Source organism: Hyaena hyaena, unplaced genomic scaffold, assembly GCF_003009895.1.
Source record: "Hyaena hyaena isolate Hyena2069 unplaced genomic scaffold, ASM300989v1 scaffold_199, whole genome shotgun sequence".
In the NCBI taxonomy this organism is placed as follows: Eukaryota; Metazoa; Chordata; class Mammalia; order Carnivora; family Hyaenidae; genus Hyaena; species Hyaena hyaena.
This window is the reverse complement of record NW_024080831.1, coordinates 796,680-820,240: the sequence shown is the minus strand read 5'-3', so window position 1 is coordinate 820,240 and position 23,561 is coordinate 796,680. Positions and strand designations below refer to the sequence as shown.

Genomic DNA, 23,561 nt, shown 5'->3' with positions numbered 1-23,561 from the left:
CATGTCTGCATTCTCTATCCCAGAACCACTACTCCCTGTAATCCTCAGGGACAAGAATGACTTTTATCACTCAGTCCCCTAAATGGCTTCCATTTGGCCTTCATCCCAAGGTTAAGAGGATCTCTCCTAGTGGAAGATACTAGTTACAATACCCACAGAATAAATCTGAGGTTTCTACAGCCTTAACATGGGTAAACAGAATTCTATTCCTTACCTAGTTGCAAGCCCAAGTTTTGACTTTTGATCATAATGGTGTCTATCCTTGATTCCCAAGTAGTTTAACTACAAACCAGTATCCACTATTTCCGGTTAAGTTTGGTTATTTCTTTTTCTAGTACATGGGTAAGTGTGCAAATGATTTTACAACCCTCTGGCCAAACTGAGAAGGTTCATTATGCATAGGTGTTTCTTATTTCAGATTTCTGGCCTTTTCTTCAGAGTTCAGCATCTTACCTAAGACCTCAGTTTGTTGTCTGAAGCAGAACTGCTTGTGTGCATTTCGCAGCAATAAATCTCTAAAATTTACCAAATTGGGATACTGTAAATAAAATCCTTCAGGGAGAAATTTTTCCTAGTCATTCATAGTTTCTCCCTTTGAGCCTTTGCAGAGTTGAAATTATTAGCAGGAAATGAGGGTTGAGAATTGTTAGTTTTATCCTAAGGCCTACTTAAAAAAATTCCTTTTCTAGGCTTATTTTTTTTTAGAGAACGTGAGCAGAGGAGGGGCAGAGAGAGAGAGAGACAACAGAATCCAAAGCAGACTCCAGGCTCAGAACAGTGAGCAGAGCCCAATGCAGGGCTTGAACTCACAAACGGCAAGATCCTGACCTGAGCCAAAGCTGGGAGGCTTACAACCTAGACACCCAGGCACCCCGAGGTATACTTCCCCTAATGCAAGGAAAGTAACTTAAGACCACTGGGAGGTTCTCAAAGGCCTCCAACTAAACAAAAACCAAAAACTTATGCCAGTTGTGGGGATCTAACTCATTTCTGATTAATGTGTGCTTTCACAAGACCCTAGCAGGATTATGAATTTTAACTATTTTAACTCAGCGGTCCTCCAAATTGACTTTACATCTGGTTTCAATCATCTCAGGCCTACAGCTGTAAACAATAGATTATTAGTATTGGCATATAAAAACCTGGGTTATTTTGCACTTGAGGCAAGAATTGAGTTGCACTGTCCTATCCTGAAGTTATCCAGTATCTCTTCTATGGTTCTGGGACTTTGTCTTTAAACTGGCATATAGCAGCAGTTAACCCAAGAGACCCACAAGATGACCACTGTTATAGCACATGAAGAACAAACTATGTGTTTCCTATCCCAGAATAGGAAAGGAGTCTTCACTCTTTAGCCCATTAAACCTGGTAAGTTCTAAATTTTCTTGAGTCTGTTGCCTACTGCTACTCCTGGTAGCAATTTATAATAGTCAAAATGCTTCCAGAACCAAAGGTCCAACTGATCACTAGCTTTAAAAAGCACTTTACTGGAAGGATAATGGGTGGCTTATATGGATTAATTGCAAGTAAACACCTTCTGGGATGCATCAATTAGGCCTGGTTGCTTTCCAAAGGTGCTCTAGACAATTAGAGCGCTGGGAAATCTTTGTATTTCTTATCCCACCACATCCTGGAACAAGAGGTAAGAGTTTGAGTAGGGCAGCTCAGTCAGTGAGACCTACAGATACCCACTGTTCTCATACCCACGGTTCTGGTGCTGGCCTACCTACCCTTTGACCTAAGCAAGACAGCGCCAAGTGGCACCATGCATATTTCTTCATATACATTCTATCACTACGGGCCAATTCTTAGTCCGTAACTAGTTGAGAATAGATTTGAAATAATGTAAGAGGTGCAAAGTCAGTGCCAGATGCTTAGTTAAGAGTGTCCGCCTACAACTCAGGGTCATGATCTTGTGGTGTTCCTGAGTTTAAGCCCGACATTGGGCTCTATATGCTGTCAGCTCAGAACCTGGAGCCTGCTCCAGATTCTCTCTTCTCTCTCTGCCCTTTACCCGCTCAAACTCTGTCCTCCTCTCTCAAAAAAAAAAAAACAAAACAAACCCATAAACATGCAGAGGTAGTATTTTATGCATTCAACAGTTCCCAAAGTATGAGAGAGATATACATGTGAGACAGCACCCTATGTAACAAATTAAGGCCTGCAAATATTGCTTATATGCCACTACCTATATATAGTTTTTAAGTAGGATCCATGCCCAACATAGAGCTTGAACTCACAACCCTGAGATCAGGAGTCATGTTCTACCAACTGAGGCATCCAGGCACCCATATCACCAATACCAGTATACTGAATCATCCGGTTACCCAAACTCGCAGCAGAATGGCATCATGATTAAGAGTACAGACTGAGGACGGAGATCTGCGCACATTCAGATCTTGGCATTGTCATTTTAGAAGCTGTTTATGTCTCATAACTGTTACAGACTAAAGAAATATATGTAAAGTGCTTTACAAAGCACCGGAGACATAATTACCAGTTTCCCTTGAATTTGCCACCCTCAGGACAAGTGTGGAGACTAGATTTAATATTAACACCACTCATATGAAGACAACAACTCGTGGAGCTACTGCCCTCTTAAATAAGTTTTCCAGGAATGTACAACTATTAAAAGAATACATTTTAGCCCAAGGAATGCTGTACTAGGGACTAAAAACTATTTTAAAATACCCTCTAGTTGTAAGTGACAAGGTTGAAACAAAATCTTTTCTGTAAACTGAGTTGTACCAGCCTTTTACTCTTTTCATTTGCATTTATTTAAACACAGTTCTCAAAACATTTGAGTGAAATTGGGCTTCCTTTGGTAAGCAAAGGACCTGAAATTAATATTTAAAAAATGAACAGGCAAAGTCTTCAGTTCATCCACAACACAGGTGTAGTGTTCCCTTCTCTTTTCCAGAACTCTGAAACACTCAGTTTTTTCCATAGTCTAAAAGCTAGAAGAACAAGAGTACATTTGTGGTGGAATGTATTGTCATTTGCTGATAACTAGTTGAAATACCATTATCCCCTTGTAACAGCTTTAACAGCCTTTTAAAGGCATACATTGTGTACCTCTTTTCTTATTCCCTGCTTTATATAATACAGATTACATAAAGGCTGACAAATCCACATTTATAGAAGCATTAAGCATTTGCTGTATTGAAAGTTCTTTAGTTCTAATACTAGCAGTACAGGGTTACAGAGCATAATTTTTAACACTTAGTTGCAGGTATATTAAGTATAGTATGTTTCATGGATTGGAGGAAAATGGGTATTTTTGTCTTGAAATTTACTACTGACAACCTAATCTGAACAGTTCTGCTAAGCATTGATGTTAGGAAAAAAAAGTAAAAACCAAACTTTATTGTTGCTTTTTACCATATGGTAGCATTTTACACACAGGCTTCGATCTTCAGAATACCCTGGATTCAGTAGAAAAACCTTTTAAATGAAGTTTTGTACAATAGAAACTTCTCAGCAGTCAAAATTTAGACTGTAAAAAAATACATGCAAAACATACTTTTCTGAAAACACTTAACTTTGAACAAAGCACCGAACTACACAAATGCAGAATGAAAACAGCATTTCAACTCCACCAAAAGTAGTCATCATAAAAGGTGTAAAAGTCACCTAACTTCACTAGGCACTGTTCACTTTTTAAACAGGAGACAATAAAAAATATTGTCCACAAACAATATCCCAACTCTAGGGCAGATTTCAGAAAGTCTTCAACTTCATGCTTTAATAGCGACCTAGGAAGAAATAATAGTGTCTCAGTAACAAAGCACATTTACCAAGCATACTTTAATGTTGAGACTTTTAGACTATTGTGCCATTAGAAAATTCTATGTACCAGATTCTCTCCAGGAAAACTAGAGAAACTCTTTCATACAAGAATTACACTAGAAATTAAAACACCAATGTTAAACAACAAAAATAGCTGGAAAGTCAAACTCAACCCAATAGCTAAGGTTTTAAAGTTACTCAAATGTTTCCTCGCGATACAAAACTTGCAAACATACCTAAACAGAAAAGCTACAAATGGTGACCAGAATATACGTTTACTTTTTAAAATTAGTAATAAGAATGGGATTCCAAGGATTGTTTGCATATACTTTTTTGGACCCTCACACAAAAACTGAGGGGCAGAAGAGATTATACAGATAAAACTATTTCTTGAATTAATCCATTATCTGCTGTGGTTTGATAAATCAAGCCATACTTTTCTAATACTTAAATAAATAATCAAATAAAAAACTTACGAGGGGAGTATGATCGAGACCTAGAACGTGACCGGTATCCTCCACGACTATAGTAAGGAGAAGGTGACCGCCTTCTGTAAACAAATGTCAAGACCATCTAAGACTCACTCCACAGACTTAAGTTAGACTAGAGGACATATAAATTTCAACAGTCACAGTATTTCAAAGTCCGTTTTAGTCCTGATAATAACACCACTATTTGGAACCACACCTTCATGAACTAACACTCCAAACAAATCTTACTAGTGCTTCAAAGTGGTTGTTTTGTCTAAGACAGATTAACTTGAATATTCACTTGCTTATCCTGATAGTCATTAAAAGCTAACAAAAATGAAATAGTACAAGATGATATAGGAATAAAGAGATGAAAAATACTATATACCCTTAATTTAAGCTATCTCTCATTAAGGTACAAAATGGTACCACTGAGTTACCTATTATAAGCCCAACTCGTTTCTGTAAACACACAAATGAAGCCATATACACACTGTCACTGGTTTCGATTACAATTTATATTCATGTAACCTAACTTGTGAGACGCAACTTACACTTAATCACCAAAATACCAGTAATCAAGTCTTTTATGCGAGGCATCCTACTGTTATGTAGATTTAAAATCCTCTCCCTACCATACCTGTAAATCTGATCCCGGTCCTGAGCAGCTCTCCATCCTCCTCCTCCTCCACCACCTCCTCTGTGAAGGCAGAAAAGCAACACACATTAATTTTTTAAGGTTTAAAACTGGTATACTAATGTAGTTAAAGTTAGAATTCACACAGAGAAGTGAAAGCTAGTTTTCTGGAAGTAAAGTAATTAAAAGGGCTACATTTGCCACCCTTTTTACAAACTGACATAGAGCTCTCTCTGGTGGCTAAACTGAGTATCAGAACAAAGAACATTTCTAAAGTAAATGCTCATCTGAACGTAAAAAAACAAAACAAAACAAAAAAACCAAACCTAAAACCTTAACCCTCCCAGCCTCTGCAATCAATCCCTTATAATTGGGTGCCTAGGTGGCTCAGTTGATTAACCGTCAGACTTCAGCTCAGGTCACAATCTTAGTTCATGGGTGTCTGGCACTGCACAGACAATGCAGAGCAAACATGCTTGAGACTCTGCCCCTCCCTGACTTGGCGCACACTCTCAAAATAAACTAGAAATAAATAAAAGTGCCATTTAAGACAAAAACATTCTTGCAAAAAAAGTTTTTGTCAGGGATAAAATGCTGGACAACTGCACACTGAAGGACTCACTTCCACACAACTACTTTAAAGAAGAAAAAAAAATTCACATCAATACCACACCCAAATAAAGTATCCTTGCACAATTTCCATTTTCATAAGCAATACAAGGTTCTAAATTACCTGCTAAACTGAAGAATTTTACTCCATTTTTATCCTCAAAGTACTCTCAATATGATATTTCCTTAACCTCCTAAAAAAATTTATCAATTTTTAATAATAAACTCGGGGGGGGGGGCAGCTCTTGTGTGTCTCAGTCAGTTAAGCATCTGACCCTTATCTGGGCTTGGGTTGTGATTTCATGGTTCCTGGGATTAAGCCCCCCACACTGGACTCTGGGCTGACAGTGCAGAGCCTGCTTGGGATTCTCTTTTGGCCTCTCCCCTGCTCATGCTTGCTCACTCTCAAAATAAATTTAAAAACAAAAAAAAACCTAAAATGCCAACACCACCACTCCAGGGGTGCCTGAGTGGCTCAGTCAGTTACACGTCTGACTATTGGTTTCAGCTAAGATCATAATCTCAGTTTTTGAGCTTGACCTCTACATCAGTCTCCACACTATCAAAGAATCCAGGGATTCTCTCTCCCCCTTCTCTGTCTCTCCTCAGTTTGTGCAGTCTCTTTCAAAGTATACCCCAACCACTGTTACACTAAATTATTGTTCTTCAGTAGTTACTTCTTTGGATTCTTCTAAGACTTAGGTTTCCATGTCTCTCCAGTGCATGATACATTAGAAACACCAAACAAACAAACCACCACCAACCAACAAATAAACCCCACCTTTCTAAAGCAAGGACTTTAAAAATGCAGCATGTGGAACTTATTTTAAAAAACAAAACAAGCGCAAAAGATGAAAAAACTAAAATATGGTCTAGAATTTTGATTGTATTTGTCATGTTCAAACCAGGGATTTCAGTTGGTTTACAACTTGACCCTTAAAAATACATAAGTTAAATTAACAAGACACAGAACCTAAAAATCTAGTTTAAACTCTAGCCCTAGATTTTAGTATAAAAAATGATTTTATCAAACACTAAAATTTAGGTATAGTGCTACCTTAAATTATTCAAGAGAAGAGAGGTATTTCCTTCAAAATTTTAACAACTTAAACCTCATATTATGGTAAACTTACCTGTATGATCTGCTATAGTAGTCTCGGTCATCATAGCCTCGATCGTATCCTCTGTCATAGTAATCCCGACGGCGTGAGCTGCCACTATGAATAAATGATACAGCGTCATAAAATACATGGCCTTCCCTATCCTCCTACATATGACTTTTATGGTTTTAAACTGTTCAGACATTAGCGGCAGCATGGCTTATTTGGGTCTTGGGAGCCACAAGCTGAGCTCTAAGAATATAACTGGGCAACTGCTTTAAGTATAACCTCTTTACTCTGTTCTATTGGGCAAAAATGATTATCTACTAGTTCCCTAATTTTTAATTCTTAGACCTTTTCTAACAAAGAAGTTAACTAGAAAAGTAGTATTCCTATGTAAATTTTCACTGATACTGGATAAACACTGTCCTTTCTCTGCCCTTATAACATTGCACATAAATACATTTTAAGAATCTTTTGGTTAAAGGATACCAATTCTGCTAACTCACTTTCAACTAAGTGTCATTTGCTAATATAATAAGCCCATAATTTCCCTAGAGGAAGGGAAAATGAAATCATTACTTGGAGAATGTGGCTTCAGGAGGGGAAATTTAAAACAAATAAATTTTAATTTTAAAAAGTGGGGGGAGACGAGATTTTTATCAATTTAAACACTGATGAGAATGATGACAAAGGACAGAAACAGCCTATCACAGTCCAATGCAAAAACTTGGAAGTCTTGTGTTTTCCACTTTTTAATGAAATAAAACTAAAAAATGCACTTGAATAAGATTTGTTACAAACCTGACTTCACATAGATTGAGATTTCCTTATGGGAAAAAATGGTCCAATCAAGAACATTACCAAAGCCAGAGACATGGCATTTGTGTATGATATGGTAGGATGTCATCTCTCACAGTGTGCAGCACAAACACAATGTTCCTACTGAATACAGTTTTAGCTAGTTAAAACAAAACACAACACATAGGATGGGGTGCCCGGGTGACTCAAGTTAAGTGTATGACTCTTAATTTTGGCTCAGGTCATGATCTCACCATTTGTGGGGTAGGCTCTGTGCTCACAGCATGGAGCCTGCTTGGAATTCTCTCCCTGCACTCTCAAAATCAAGAAATAAACTTAACACAGGAAAAATGATTTACACTGTGATAGGACTGGATGAAACCCAAAGATTTCCCACAGTAAATGTAGTTAAGAGAAAATGTACTCAGCCATCAATTTTAAACTTACTAGGTAGGTCTTCCCATGTAAATTCCTGGTGTTGGGGTATGTGGTCTTTTTGTTATAGAGAAATCAACTCTGATCCTACGTCCATCAAGTTCCATTCCATTGGCACGCTCCTTTGCCTTTCAAAGATACATTGAAAGTTATTATGTACAAGTAAGCCACAAACTATCCAATAATAAATAAAACATACTTTTATAAATATACCCTATTTACAACGTAAAAGCAAAAATTATCCAAATTCATTAGTAGTTGGAAGTTAACAGGACTTTTACTTACTTCCTTGGCATCATCTACATTTTCAAAATATACGAAGGCAAATCCTCTTGACCGTCTAGACTGCTGGTCATATACAATAGACACATCTGCAATGGGCCCATATTTAGAGAACACTTCTCTCAGATCTCTTTCTGTAGTGTACAAGCTCAATCCAAACACTCCAAGACAACAGTTGGGATCAGGGTTTGCCTAGAAATGGAAAAATTAATTTTAAACTTTAAAACTTATCATAAACCGAAGCTAAAAAATGCCAACAACAATGAAGGTAGGGATTAACTAAAATTTAAAAGTAGTATATTATACCAATAGTCACAAGCATTAAGAATGAGCAGAAATGACTGCAAAACTACTTCAACCTCAGAATTAAACAAGGCAGGGGAAGTGGGGGTGGGGGAGGGAAACAGAGACTTCGACTAGTGAATACCAAACTGGCAATTTTTGTGAGGGGAGATTAAAAGGCAATTTGACCAAGAGATTCATCTTCTGAGATTTATTCCACACGTAAGAATTAGAATAGCATTCTCTCTCTAAGCCAGAGTGAAAAAAGTCAGGGAAGATAAGCCTTAGTACCCAAAATAAACTTTCTTAAAGTTAAATGGAAAAACCAGGAGAGTGTTCTAAAAAGAGTATTAAAACTAAGTCAGAAAACTTCAGGAATATTAGTACAGTACATAGACGTTATAAACTTAACATATTTTAACAGTAATACAAAATGGCTATTTTATATTTGATGAGCTGAGTTATACCATCATAATACTTTGCTTACATGTGACTGACAGCCCAATCATAGAAAAATACCTTTTAAAGAGACCTCGAAAGAACTCATGTATTACTGCTAAGAGTCCGGTGTCAAATATAATCAGTTCTAATTTCAAAACAAAAGAGCCAAAGTCCATTGCTTTAACAACATTTTTTTTCCATCTTACCCGATTCCCAACATGACGCCTGCGAGTAGACATGGGAGAATGACTGTGGCTATGCCGTCTTCGATAATCTCGGCTGTAGGACCTGCTACGGGATCGTCTATGAGAGCGGGACCGGGATCTTGATCTTGTGTAATGCCTTCGTGAGCTTCTTCTGGATCTAGACCTGTTAAGACAAAGGTTTCAAGATTGTAACTAATTAGCTGACAATAAGATATAGCTTTCAATTCTTCTAATATTCTACTCTAGGGTTAAAGTCCAAAAGGCGGAACATAAACCAGACATAGAATCAAGACTTTTCTGCTGTATCTACAGTCATCTCAACCCTACTAGGAAGAGCTCCAAAACCCACTACTAGCTCTCTTCCATTTCTTAAAATAATTAAGGAGATCAAAATTATACTCAGTATCAGTTAACATACTCAAAAAAACCTCGACAATCATAAAACATGCAGCACTTCACACTAGCTTAATTTGTGCCCACCTTCCCCCTCAGAATACCACCCTGTATTTTTCAGCTTCTCCCATTATGCCCACCATTCACTTAAGATAAAATCACCATCACCATAAGTTTTCTCCAGCAGTGTTTTAAAACCAATCAATTGCTCCTAACTGGAGTGATCATATGAACTGTCATCTAAACCAGACAGGACACATTGTAAGAGAGAAGAGGTGCAGTTAAGTATGCCTGACAATTAGGCATAAACTGGGGCTGTCCTGGGCAAACAAGGACGTATAGCCTACTCTTGACCAACATTTAGAGAGAGAAAAAAAAAAAAAAAAAAGTGCGCTGTGTTAAATAAGGTATTTTTGTTTTATGCACATATATATAATATTAGACTACACCTACTTATCAAGAATTGCAGTTATGAAAGCCAATGTCCTGCAGTCTGTCATACTTTAACTCCTAGTGAATCCTCACAATTCTCAAGAACTGGTACTATTACTAACTCGCCTTTTAAAGATAAGGAAGCTAAGGTGGAAAAAGGTTAAGTAATCTGCCCAAGCCAGAAAAAACAGAGGTAAGAGTTGAACCCTAACGCCAAAAGCCCAGGCTCTTAACCACTTAGTCTTCTATCCCAGAACTTATTCATAAGTTCATTACTAGTAGCAATATTAAATAAGCCAACAAATGATCTAACCCTCTCTATCTTCCTAGTTTACAAAGCACACACCAATTTCAAAGCTAAGAGTAACAGAAGAAAATCCCAAGACAGTCTTTCTTACCTAGATTCAGATCTGGACCTGGACTTTGATCTGGAACGCCTGGAATCTTCCTTGGAGCGAGACCTTGCAGGGGTATGCCTTGCAGATTTCCCAGATCCATGAGCACTTCCACTTCTGGAAGCAGAACGGGATTCCTACACGTAGATGTCAAAAGTTTAATTTGTATACTTTCTGGGCAACTTTAAAAACAAATAAGCTGCTGTGAGATAAATGGTGAGGGAAAGCAATCCCCTTCCAAGATAAGAAAACATAGGTAGGGCAGGAACTGAATATACCTGGTATATTTACATTGCTCCAACTGACATAAGCCAATTAACTTGAACTTCCACCTTTCCTGGAGCAAAGATAAGTAAGACTTAACTGACCCCACTCTCTTCAGAAAGGGGTGCCAAAGCCAAGCAGTTAAGGGAACTGTCCAAGGACTGTGTTTTGGGATTGTTACTCCATAAAGACTAGGGTGAGAAAGAAACTTATTAACTATGACACCTATACCTTATACCTATTTCAATCAAGTTGCCATCAATAAAACAAAACCCTATGAAATTCATAAAACTTACTTTTAAAATGCTTTTGATTTTTTTCATAAGACCTCAACTTCTCAAGTTATATTTACTGAGTGGGAAAAGAGACAAGGACGATCAAGTTTCAAGTCCTAGCAAAAGGCAGAAACCTAGTACAAAGGACCAGCTTAAAGTACGCTAGACTCTAATTCCACCTAATCATGGTGAGAGGCCCTTAAGAATCTCAAATTAAGTAACCAGATGGAGCCACAGCAGAAAAGGCAGTGAACTGTGCAGAATGAAGAGTAGAGTGGCAGAGATCTAGAGACTCCTCAGCTAAATGGAGATGAACCAGGGCAAACCGATGGGGATCAGGGAGTAAGTAGCTAGCAAAGTTACACAAAGGACACAGTAAATCCAGAACAGATTAAATCAGGGGCTCCTATCTAAGCTCAGGAAGGGAGAGTTCAGAATTGTAGGTTAAAAAACCATAGTCTAAGTATATACTGTACAGCCATAGTGTTCCCAATCACAACTAGACTAGCTGGTAGTTAAGTAGCACAGTAAGGAAGAGCTCTAAAGGCAACTAGTTCATCAGTGAGTGAAAGCATGGTCAACTCATCAGAAAAAGCAAACATATAAAATAATTGTACCAAGGAAATGTTCTGCCAAAGCACCAAAGCAAAAACAGCGGATTTAGAAGAGAGAACAAAACCACTCAGTCTAATAGCTAGCTAAGGTTAGCAGCTGCAAGCAAGACAACCCTTATTTTATTTAGGTTATCCAACTTAATGCAAATTAAAAGGCATCAAGTCTGGTGAGGTTTTCCACCCAAGATAGAGCAGAAATGGCCAGACTCAAGAGGAACCAACATTACTACAGGGGTAATAACCAATATTGAAGCTACTGGATAAAATGTTCATAGGAGACCTCCCTGTGTGATATACTTTCAGAATATTCTGGCCATTCTTGGAAGGATAAAAGAGGATTAAATTACAGTTCAAAACTTTTTGGAACATGTTGTAATCTACAGCATAATGGGAAAAAAAATTATATGCAATACAGAAGTAACTGCGTTTGAAGTTTAGAACAGGAAAGAAAGAGTAACTATGCCAGTAAAACAAGTTCTGGTCGTTAGTCCTGAAACAACTCTAATAACTCCCCAAAAAGATTTCAGTCATTATAAAACATAAAAGGGACATGGAATGTGACAGCCTCCTCTCCTCCCCCCATGAGTGACTGTAAAGAGATTCAAGGAAAATAATGATACTCTTTTTAAATGAGAACAGCTACCTTTAACAAAGAATGGTTAAAGGGTGTACTGCAGCTTAGGGGACCCCAATTAACAATCTCTTGGTGTTCTCTGGCAAATATTCTGCACACTGAGACATTTAAAAGCACACTCCACCTCCCTCCTCTCCTTGGACAAAGAAGTTCTCAAAAACAGTGATGTGGTTTCTGACATCTTTAACACATGCAAAAAACTAAAAACTAATCTAGAAGCAAAGACAGAAATTGAGACACGTTGAATGAACTGCCTTCACTTATCCCAATGCTAGAAAAATTACTTCATAGAATTATATAGCTTTTAGTGGAAACCTAAAGAAAACAATTTACCTTGGAAAGAAAGAGGAGAATATGCTCAAATAACTCACAACAAGAGTTAAAAGATTACCAATCAAGTAGTTAACAAATCCATCAGCCTAAGAATCAAAACATAAAGGGTAGAAAGTCAAGACCTCTTTTTAAGCCTCTTGCTTCATTAACAGAAAAGCCTTATTCTAACCTGCTTTACCAGTCTGTCCACTCAGAGAAGACATACTACTTTTAGCCTAGGTCAGAAGCCTTAATTAAACTTCCCCATGAAATTCTAGCAGACCTGGGGTCAAAGATGCAGGATCTACAAAATTATGAGCATTTTCTCTCAGCCTCTAAAATTAACTGGCTATTTGCAGACATTTTGTAAGCAATCATTTCTTAGACCAGAACAGGGGAAACACCAGGCAGAATGCAAAGGTCTTCCCTTCTACACTGACATTTGGTTAGACTAACACCTAAACAATGTCTCCTCCTCCTACCTTTCTGGTCAGGGATACTTCTTCAAGAATTTAAACCCCTTTATGGTTATGTCAGCCATTAGCTATTTTGGAAATACACACTCAAGGAATTTTAGCTTGTGGAGGGAAAAAAATAGACCTAAAATTATTAGCCAAATCTAAAAACAAAGTTAATTTTAAACTTTAATCCACAGGCCAATCTGCAAACCCAGCTGGGAAAGCCTCCACACAAGGAAAACTTGAAGTCCACTCTTAGGGCTAAAAAAAGTTTAAGTGTCAACACATTAAAACCCTACCAAAAACACTACTCTGGACATCAATACCTCAAGAAAAAGGATCATGAACTTAAAATTACCATAAGTAACAATAAAGCCAAAAAAACTCCCTTAATTTTTGCTCAAGGAATCCTTTCCATAGACTGGATCTTAGTCATATTCCAACAATAAAAAACTTAAAGGAAACAGGTCAGAAAAACTAACTCAGCCTTTCAACAAAATACCTTAATCTACATCTTCCTACTCTGAGCATGGCAGTATCTTAGAAAAACCTTTTGAAAGAGATGAAGGAAGTAGAAACCATCTGGAACCATCAAATCATTAGGTTTCTCCTGTGTTATTTTAGAAACTGGATGCAGTAAATTAGATTTTGAACAGTGGCTCTTAAACAGAGGTATATAGTAAACCTACACAGCATTTTTATACAAGTCCCTAAACTACAACTTATTCTAATTAACTCTGGAGTTCATCTTCTACATTTCTTAAAAGCACCATACACATTTACAATGCTAAGTCTCACTGATTTACTCAATTTCAGAAGTTTCCGGCTTCCCACCTATTGATTTTTCTTGGCAAAATCATCTTCCTGGAACCTTGTTTCTCTCATTTTCTCTGCTCCACCTGCCCCAGGATAAGAGACCTGTCTCCTTCTTACTTCTCCAATAGCCAGAGTAGGGCTGAGAGGAGGCACTGTCAGACTCAAAGATGCCTTGGTCAAGGGGAAGGGAAAGGGGACAATGGGAAGAAAAGAAAACCCTGAATGGATGTGATGGTCTACAAGCATCAGCATTTATTTTTGCCATACATTTATTCAGCTTAGGCCATATAATTAAATTCCAAACTGCTTTCTTTCCACTTAGATGATTAATAGGTTTTTCCTCTTTTAAACCCCAAGGACCTTTCAGGAGTTCATGGACTTGAACATAAATAAAATATCAATTCACATCGCTTTACCTCTGCTCTCTGCCTAATCTGTAATTCAGAGCGCAAAATTAACATTAACGTTATTAGCTTATACACGGCAAAAATTTTTTACAAACTAATAACTGGGGTAACGCAAATGCTGGAAACTACTATAAATTGGGAATAATTTTCTTCCCTTGCAAAGCAGAAATAATTACAAAAAGCACAAAAAATTCAGTCAATTGGCCCTAAAATCCTAGATCTATCCCTTTAGAAATGTCATTTAAAACCACTTTTTCCAAGAGACAGAAGATCTGACAACCCTCAAAAATTTTAGGTTGTCTTCATTCAGGAAGAAGTGATATCCTTGGCTTTCCCAACAGAAGACAACTACTGGTTAGCTACCACTGGGTATCATCTTGACACGTTTACTTGTCCGAACCAACTGAAAGTATGTTACGCTATCCATCGGATTCTTTTATTCAACTAAAAATACGCAGAAGGGGGAATAACAGACCTGTAGGGTTTATTTTTCTAAGTGATGAAAGTGAGGCACCAAAATTAATTTACTTCATAATCTATACCTCTTACATCATAGCAGAAAATGAGAAAAGGGAATAGAGCAGTTTTCTGAACAAAGCACCTGCCACTATTGCCACTTTGAGTTAGAGATTCTGTTCACTTGTGTGACCCACCTCATTCTCAGGGAAGCTAACAGATTTTTAGCAGTAATCCTAGTCATTCAACTGGAACAGGATTAGAACAGAAAAGAACTATAAAATCATCCTCATGAATTTAGTACCTGCATGTTAAAAGTTAGGGCCTAATTGGTCATAGCTTCCCCCTATGCCATCTGGAAAGAAAGTATTTTCATAAATGTCAAAAGAAACTATTCTCTTCACTCACTGGTTTGCTTCTATAATCATTGTGGTGATGTTCTTTGGGAAAACTATGACAAACTTAGAAAACATTCTACTACATAGTGCTTAGTACTAAAAGATAAGGGTCAGTGAATTTTAAGAGTCCATGGAGGTGGCACAAACCACCAATCCCAACTCTGGAGGTACTCACTCATGGCCCAGGACCAACAGCGTTACACAAAAAAATCTAGAGGGACAACATGAAGCCAACTGTGTTACCCATGCTGGAGAGCTCATTCCTGCCTCCTATTTGACTACAAAGGGTTATTTTTTTTAATTGCATTTCAATCATTTGACTAAGAAGTTAAAATCAGAATTACCTAATTTAAACGTTTCCCCTGGAAGGCACTTCTTTGCCCTGTATATATTTTCTTCTATTAAACAAATAATGCATGCATGTTTAGCAAAATATACAGGGACACATAAACAGACTAGTAATTACTTAGCGTAGTGCTTTCTGATTCCAGATTACTTCTTATCTTAACTTCATTTTTATTTCTTTTCTTCATTCTTCCGTTTCAAATTCTGACTTCTTTCATCTTCCCCACTTCACACAAATTGCTCAATATTCTACAAGTGGGACTTCTGGTCTGATAATTAGCATGCATTCTTTCTTTTACTTTTTCAAATTTCAGCTTCACTTATTCCTGAGCTTCAAATACTCATTTATAAAACTTGTCAAATGACGACTTCCGCATTTTCCTTCTTCAACATTAACCTTAATAGAAAAAGAACAGGATGAAGAATATTTTAAAACTCCAGGATAAAATCCAGTGCCAAAACTGAAACTAGAAAAAAAAAATCCCTTTTTGGATTTAAAAAAAAAAAAAACCCTAGAATATGCAGCTCAAAAACCTGAAAACTCACTTCCTGTTGGTTCTAAAATATATAAGGTAACCAACCTCAATTGTCTACTTCAAATAGATTTATCATGCTTAAGTTGAATGCGAAGTGCGCAACTGAACATTTGCTGTTCATCTAACATTTAAGAACTTTAATTACATTTCACACTTCTTATTGTATTCATCAAGAGAAAATGTTAAGTGTCAAAAGCATAACTCTAGTCAAAAAGTGACACATTAATACAAAAGTGCAGGAAAGGAAAGCATGGACAATTCATTTGTACAATGATGACAAAGCTGAGGGTTGGACAGGTTTACAAATTGTGACTTGTCTAGATAATATATAAGGTAAGGAAATATAATGTCACACATTTTTGTACTGCATACTTAAAGAGCTCCGTAGAAGACAATGTCAGGGAATCAGAAAATTTGGACTAATCTGTTCAAAACCCACCCCTAGAAAGCTGCTCTAGTGAGATTTTAGAATATGAATGGTCCCGACTACTCAATTTAGCACTAGAACCATAAAAAGACAAAATCAGCTCAACCACTACTATATCCAAGTAGCTATGAAGGAAAACAAACTTGAATTCAACAGTGAGGTTTTCAAAGAATTCCTGTAAATTCCCCCTCAATGAACAAAGTATTAAAATCTTTTGCAGTCCAAATAAGAAATCATACTTTAAAGGTGGCAATATTGAAAAAAAAAATCACAGCTCACCTCCTGAATTAAAAAAAAAACAAAAAACATGAAAAAACAGCAACAAAAAACCCTCAGCATCACTTAACAGATCAATCAAGTGTAATAGGGTCTGTTCAAAACCTAAACAATTAATACTGCCTCACAAAAACACTCTTAATTCTCCGTTATCCTGTACTTCACCTGATGATCTTTCACTTCTCAACAATTTACTAGTTTTATTTTCTTTTGGGGTGAGTGGGGCTAAAGCTTTCTTAAAAAAAAGAGAAAGCAAAGTCTTTAGATCTTATATGGGCATGAAGACAACCATGGCTATAGTGGAAAGTGTTGTGATGCCTTTCCTCAGAAAGTAAGCTTAATTTTCAGTCTAGATTTTTGTTGTTGAAAGTCAATTATCGTTCGTTTAATCCAGGAAAAATTTTAAATAGCTTTTTATTTAAGGGAGTCCACAGTAATTGATTTCCTTTTAATATCTATCCATCACTAAAATGTAATGGGATATGTTGGCTGGCAGCACAAATGTAATCGTGGAATCAGAATGCCCAAGCAGGTTTCCTCTTAGGGCCTCCTAAAGAGAACATACAGAAACAGGGCTTAGATGCAGGAGATACTGGAATGGAGGCCAAAGCTCTAGATATTGAAAATTTTCAATAGGGACGCCTTCCTGCTTTTATTTTATTACCCCTTCCAAACCGTCTTCATCCTTTTATATTCAAAGATCAAAACACACTGCTAGGTTATGTAAATATTAGGTTTATTTTAACTCAACTACTAAGCTCAAGTGGCCACTTTAATAAAACCAGACGACCAACTATTGGGCTAATGTTATTGCCCATTTGGTAAAGAGATCCCACTTAGAAATAAGCAGAAACTTCTATCAACTCAATTTTTTGTTAATTTAAAACAATTCTAGGGACTACAACTGTAATTCAAGTAACATTAAAAACATATACAAATTCCGTAAATTGCTAACAAGGGAATATTTAAAAAATTGGGATGAGACAAAGAAAAATTGGTCGATCCCACTGTACTAGTATACTGTTTTTATTTTTCTGCAACTCTACCAGAGGATTGGGTGGAGAAAAATCCAAAAGACTGAGAATATTCTCTGGAAGAAAAAAAAAATCTGACTTGCCTAAATCAGCTTTAAGCCCATCTCATCAATAATACAGGCTCTAAAAGAGGCCTCATGCATGCTGCAGTATCGGGCACCTATGTTAATCAAAGTAGCAATCTGAAAATAACCTCCACAACCAATCCAAAAAGATTTTTTGGAATTTGAAAACTAAAATTTGCTATAGTAAACAACTTTTTTTTGGCTTGCTTAAAAACAAGGCTATATGAAAACAGTATCTACAATTTGATGTTAATACCTCATAACTCAGTTAACATAACTGAACTGGATAAAACACTTAAAATTCCTAAACACTAATCACCATGTCCTTTAAAAAAATAAGATGCAGTTACCTATGAAAACTGAACATAACAGAATGCTGAGGCTCAAAAAAATACAATTGCAGTTCTGTCGTCCTTTTGGGCAAAATGTGAACTATCAAAATGTTAATATTTCTCAATTAGGTTTGGGCTTTATTGGAGATAAAGGGGAAAGGCGAATGCTATTAATTGTTAACATCTCACCATCTGAATTCCTCTTCAATCTTTTGACAAGAGCACAGTACTTACCTTGTTATCACTTGTAATTTCAGTTTGAAAATGCCACCTTCTAGTTCCAAACAACATCCACAACATTAAAACATTCTTAGTTAAAACCAAGAAAAATATTCAACCTGGTTTCTTCAAGAGACTCATACCTAACCAGACTCACAGTGAAATAATGCAAACTATTTCCCTCCACTCGACATTAATTAAATCCTTTATTAAATGTGGTGCAATGGCTGCAATTCTTTAGAAAGAAATAGATTCAGATGGTTCAGTTTTTGGAAATCAGAATTCAGAGTTAGGGGCTAAAAACAAAGAATACAGATTCAAGATTAAGCAGAAGAGAAAAACTGCAGAAAGCTGAAAGGCAGTTTGATGGGATGGTATCCAGATGCTTATTCATCTCCATAAAGAATAAGACTAAAGATAATGTACCTACACTGAAAACATTATTTCTACAAAAACTATAGCCAATAGTCTACCAGAATATGTTCTTGAACTGCTTGTTATTGTAACTTTCACAGCAGGAAAGAAATTAAAACCATCTGTCCATACAATAGTGTTTCCTTACTTAGGTTTTTAATTTAAGTATAGACTTATTTGTGGAAACTGAAGTACAGTATAGAAATAAGTAGAGACTTATTTGTGGAAATCATTAGGAAGATAGAACATTAAACCAGGGCCAAGACCAAACACACAATCATCGCATACTCTAAATACTGTGACCATTACCTGGTCTTAAAGATTACCCTCCCCCAGTATTACTCTGCACCTACAAATTTGCCATCCACTCTTTGATCATGTTCTTAATTGTCCATTTTGTGACATAACTGCTATGAACACTTTTTGCTTGCAAAGGCGCTGGTCAACCCTTTCCCCAAAAATGTTTACCAGCAACTTTTGGAAAGTACTGGAAGAGAACTGAATTTGGAGATGTATTTTATTTTGCCCTGGTCTGGCTACAACGTAAGTCAGCTCTAGAAATAGATTTTAAGTTAAATCGGTCACATGAAAAAAATCTCACAATAAAGGTAAAGTCTACTCTGCTATAACTAATAGTGTGACATGAACCACAAAAATTTTACAACATACCCTAACTATGCATTTAAAACAAGATAAAAAGACACACTGAACCACAGTTCTAAGTGTCAATATATTCATCCACCCAAGAAGTAAAAGTCTATGGGTGACCAAATTGAGGGCAATTTATTGCACACCTACAGTCTATTTAGGAAAGAAATTTCTTACGTCTAAAGGAGTGGGGAAAAAATACTTCTGGAATACTGCTGGGGATATGGGAGTGAGTGTCTGGATTCTGGACAGCTAAATGAAGAGGCGGTCTGGGGATGGGCGGGGTTCCAGTCAAACTAAAGAGACTTGTATTTTAAGTGACATTAACAGTCCGGATTAGGCTTATATTAATGATTTACATTAACAGTTTGAAATGTTTGAGGGCCTAGAATGGAATTAAGTTTTCAGGCTTCAGAGAAGCTATTCACACCAGGCATGTCCAAGATTATTACCCTGAATGCAACTTTTTCAATGTTTTCAAGCACTGTCAAAATAAATTTTAGCCAGTCAGACCTATTATACCTCATCATTTTTAAAGCATTATATCTACTCTGTTCCATTAAGCTTTAGGGTTCTGCCAGGAATTCTTTAGGAATCCAAACGTGGTTTTTTTTTAAGGTCTATTCTAATCTTTTCAGTTTCCAATTCACCAACTGCAAAACAATCTACACACAAAATAAATGCCAAATAAGACAATGTGGAAGTATTCCACAACTTCAAAGTTTAGAAGCCCTTCCAGGATCCAAAACGCTTATGTAAGAAATGCATCAATTCCTAATATGTAGCTTGAAATTATTTTATAACTTTCCTTCCATAAGAATTTTGTGAATAATCTATATAAACAAGATTGTGGAAAAACCAGAATGTATGTTTCACTACTAGGAAAAAAACTAACCTACCAATTCAAAAATGTCAAATTATTTGGATGACAACCTCTCGAATGGTCGTCTCAGACCAGGAACCTACTTCCAACAACTGTTTCCTCCCGCATATAAAATAACCCAATTTATTACTTTTGGGCAATTTTCGTCTTCACAAGCACACGATTACAAGTAACTATTTAAGGTATGTAAGCTCAACTGAGAGCTTTTTTCCAGATACCAGCCATTTTGTATTCTCTCAATAGCGCAAATAGTACCAACAATTGTTTAGAAAACCAAAGACTTGCTTTCCAGTCCAAATACACAGGACAAGTTTCAACAGTATAGTCACCTGGTAGAAATCAGAAATCACAGCTTTAACTATTTGTGCGCTCAATCCAAACTTTATCACATGAGAGCAAGAGTTTAAAAATAGTCGTACACGCACTGGTGATGTTGCGGATCAAAAGCCTTTGGGAAAAATATAAAAAGCTAACACTCTGAATAGGTGGTCTAACCTGGTTATTTCAGACCAAATTTAACAGTAATTTCGACATCGTTCCAGGAGCTAAGATAGAAGTTTCAAAAACTGCCCTTCTAATGAAGGGTCCCAAATCTTTTTATAGGAGTGTGTTAAGATGCTTGAACAGATTTACCCGACGACTGCTACGGAGATCTTACGATGGCACTAGGAGAAAAGGAAACCTAACAAACTGTAAAAGCACCCCACGTATTTCTACCAAGTTAAAAAAAATCAAGTTCCTTCTTCTAAGAAGTTCTCCATAACCTCGAATGCGAAGATTCTGGCAAGCTTTCTATTTCTGCACTATTATTAGTACCCACAGCCTCGCAATCAAGCTTTACAACACGCTTTTTAAGCCCGGAAACGATCGATCTTACTCCTGCAGTTAACCTTCACCCAACTCCACATTTCAGAGGTGGAGGCTTAAAAAAAAAAAAAAAAAAAAGTGTACCAACAGAACTAGTGGTTCACAGAATTAGAAGGCTTCAAAACAAAGGAAATAACGGCGCCCAAGTTGTTGCCCGCCAGTTTCTTCTACATGACCCCGTGAAAAATACCTACTCCATAAAACAAGAAAACCTCAGTGGCCTCGGGGCATACTCTATTTGGATACTGCGGTAACGATTTTTCGTTCGAAAGCGCTTTCGGTATCGAAGAGAAACACTCCATTTAGACCAAACACAAAGCGCGCGCGAAACCGCCTCTAACGGACCCAGACCTTGACTACCTCGGATTAGTTTCCCCCACCCTGAGAGGTCCCAGGAACACCCTGGATTCCATCATTTCGGGGTTCATAAGACGATCCCTTAACCTAAACGCCGGGCGAAAACCCCCTAAGAACGCTGCCTCTCTTTCTCCAGCCCCACAAGGCACAGCGAGGCGCGGGCCCGCCTTGGACGCGCGGCTCCTCCGCCATTTTGTGCCTCTGGCAGCGCGCCCGGCCCGCCAGCCCAAGATGGCGGCAGCGAGGCTTCGCAGGAGAGCAACGGCGAAATGAGATACCGCTCCCCTCCCCCCACACCGAGGGGACGCAGCGGCCATTTTTAAGCTTTCCCCCTCTTGTAACGGAAAAAAACCGCCGTCTCGGGTAGGGAACTACGTAACCCGCCCGGTGGCCTCCTTCACGATTAAAGACACTCTCCGCAAGGGCTTTTTAGATCCAACTCCCTTCCTTCCCTGCCTCAGACTTCGGAACCTAAATCTCCTGTCTCCAGGGCTGAGGCCGACGGGCCTGGAAGAGAAGCAAGCAGGGACCACTCAGCCGCCCCCTGCACCACCTCTACGTACCCGCTCGCCGTAATTCTGCTCGCCGCTGTCGCTCATGACTCCTAGCTGCTATCGCCGCTCGACGTGCTTCAATCGAAGCTGCCAACCTCTTGCGCCTTCTATGTAGAGGCTCCGCCGCAGCCTCGTAGAACGCACAAGTTCGCGAGCCGCTGAGTACCGAAGCGCGCCGCACCGCCTCCGCACGGGCTCTAAGTCTGCCGGACGTGACGCGGCGCTCCTTAACCCGGCCCCTCCCCCTTTCAGAACGCGCGCTTTCTTAGCTCCGCCCCTCCGCCTTCGGGCTCCCCTTTCCAGCCGTACGGCGTCCGGAGCCGGACGTGACGTAAGCCCCGCACCTCGCGCGGACCTACGCCTATCTCTGGGTCTTAATAAGGCGGGAAAGTAAGCGCGCCGGATGGTCTGACCAAGAGGTGGTCGCCAAGGGGCGCGGTGGTGACCCCAGCCACGCCTGAATTATCCTGGAATCTACCAGGGAAACTGTCGTGGCGGTGGGAGGGAGGAGGTGCCCTCCTTTTCTCCCATCCTTGATTCCTTTCTTCTGCCTCATGAGTTTTTGTCTTTTATTCTGCCTTCCTTTGGTTGGAGAGGGCGAAAATCCGTACGCGACGTTCCTTGCTTTACTTTGCATTTATTAGCTTCCATTGAAGATGTTTCCTTCCTGAATAAACCTTCATTTGAGCACCTATTAAATGCCAAACGACTTTATCAGACCTTGATGTGCTGAAATCAGACACAATCTCTATTCTGCAGAAGTTAGTGTTCTAGTGACGGAGAACTGTTAAACATTTATACAGTGATTTTAAGTGCTAGAAGCGTGTACTGCTATAACGATGTTACAGGAGGGAAGATTAATTTCGCTATCGCCCAACAGCGTGACATACAGTAGATTTTTTTTCTAAAGTTTATTTTGTGTTGCCTGGGTGGCTCATTGCGTCTGACTCTTGGTTTACGCTCAGGTCATGATCTCACCTTTCCTGAGTTCAAGCCGGGCATCCACAGCTCCACCCTGACAGTGTGGAGCCTCCTTGGGATTCACTCTCTCCCTCTCTCTCTGCCCCTCCCCTGCGAGCTCTCTTTGTCTCAAAATTAATAAATAAGCTTAAAAAAAAGCCCTTCAGTTTATTTACTTTGAGGGAGGGAGCGCGCACAGGGGAGGGGTAGAGAGAGAGGGAGAAAGAATTATAAGCCGACTACATGCGGTCAGTGCAGAGCCAGATGTGGGTCTCCAACTCACAAACCATGAGACCATGACCTGAGCTGAAACCGAGATTGATGGTAAACTGACTGAGCCACCCAGGTGCCCCTACAGTTAATTCTTGAACAACATGGGTTTGAATCGCTCTGGTGCACTTATACTGGTGTTATGCCCGGATCGCGATCTCCCCAAAATCCCAAGACCACCAAGGAGTCCGCGTCACGTATGCAAAAGCAAAGGGCGTTTATTTGGGCTTAAGCTCGGGCTCCCAGACCTCACCAACGCAGTGGATCCGTGCTGAGAGAGCCGAGCAAAGGCAGAGTAGGGGTTTTATGGGGTTTGTGACGGGGGAGTTACAGAAGTTGTGGCAGGGGAACAGTGATCCAATCATAATTATTCAACATTATTGACAGCGGGTTTAACCATACACATTGTCTAGAGTATTCGTTACTTTTGGCGGGATCCAATTACAACGTTTAGAGCACCTTTAAATT

The 23,561-nt window shown here is 38.5% G+C and overlaps 1 protein-coding gene across 1 annotated transcript; it reads right to left on the bottom strand.

Annotated features, from left to right (window-relative positions):
• Positions 1 to 2,738: 2,738 nt before the first annotated feature.
• TRA2B (transformer 2 beta homolog) lies at positions 2,739 to 22,067 on the bottom strand. Its single transcript, XM_039241676.1, has 9 exons — positions 21,873 to 22,067; positions 10,276 to 10,409; positions 9,053 to 9,215; positions 8,127 to 8,315; positions 7,854 to 7,969; positions 6,639 to 6,722; positions 4,900 to 4,959; positions 4,266 to 4,339; positions 2,739 to 3,755 (listed from the first exon to the last, which is right to left on the bottom strand). Exons 1-9 carry the CDS (start codon positions 21,906 to 21,908, stop codon positions 3,745 to 3,747), a joined length of 867 nt encoding a protein of 288 aa, XP_039097607.1. The 5' UTR covers positions 21,909 to 22,067; the 3' UTR covers positions 2,739 to 3,744.
• Positions 22,068 to 23,561: the final 1,494 nt, after the last annotated feature.

What these genes read in the sequence shown, in the direction of transcription:
- TRA2B (XM_039241676.1), bottom strand. Translation starts at nt 21,908, where the DNA reads ATGAGCGACAGCGGCGAGCAGAATTACGGCGAGCGG. An exon ending in AGGTCCAGATCTGAATCTAG is followed by an intron (nt 9,216 to 10,275) that starts GTAAGAAAGACT and finishes TTGTCTTAACAG; the next exon opens with GTCTAGATCCAGAAGAAGCT. An exon ending in ATGTAGATGATGCCAAGGAA is followed by an intron (nt 7,970 to 8,126) that starts GTAAGTAAAAGT and finishes TATCTTTGAAAG; the next exon opens with GCAAAGGAGCGTGCCAATGG.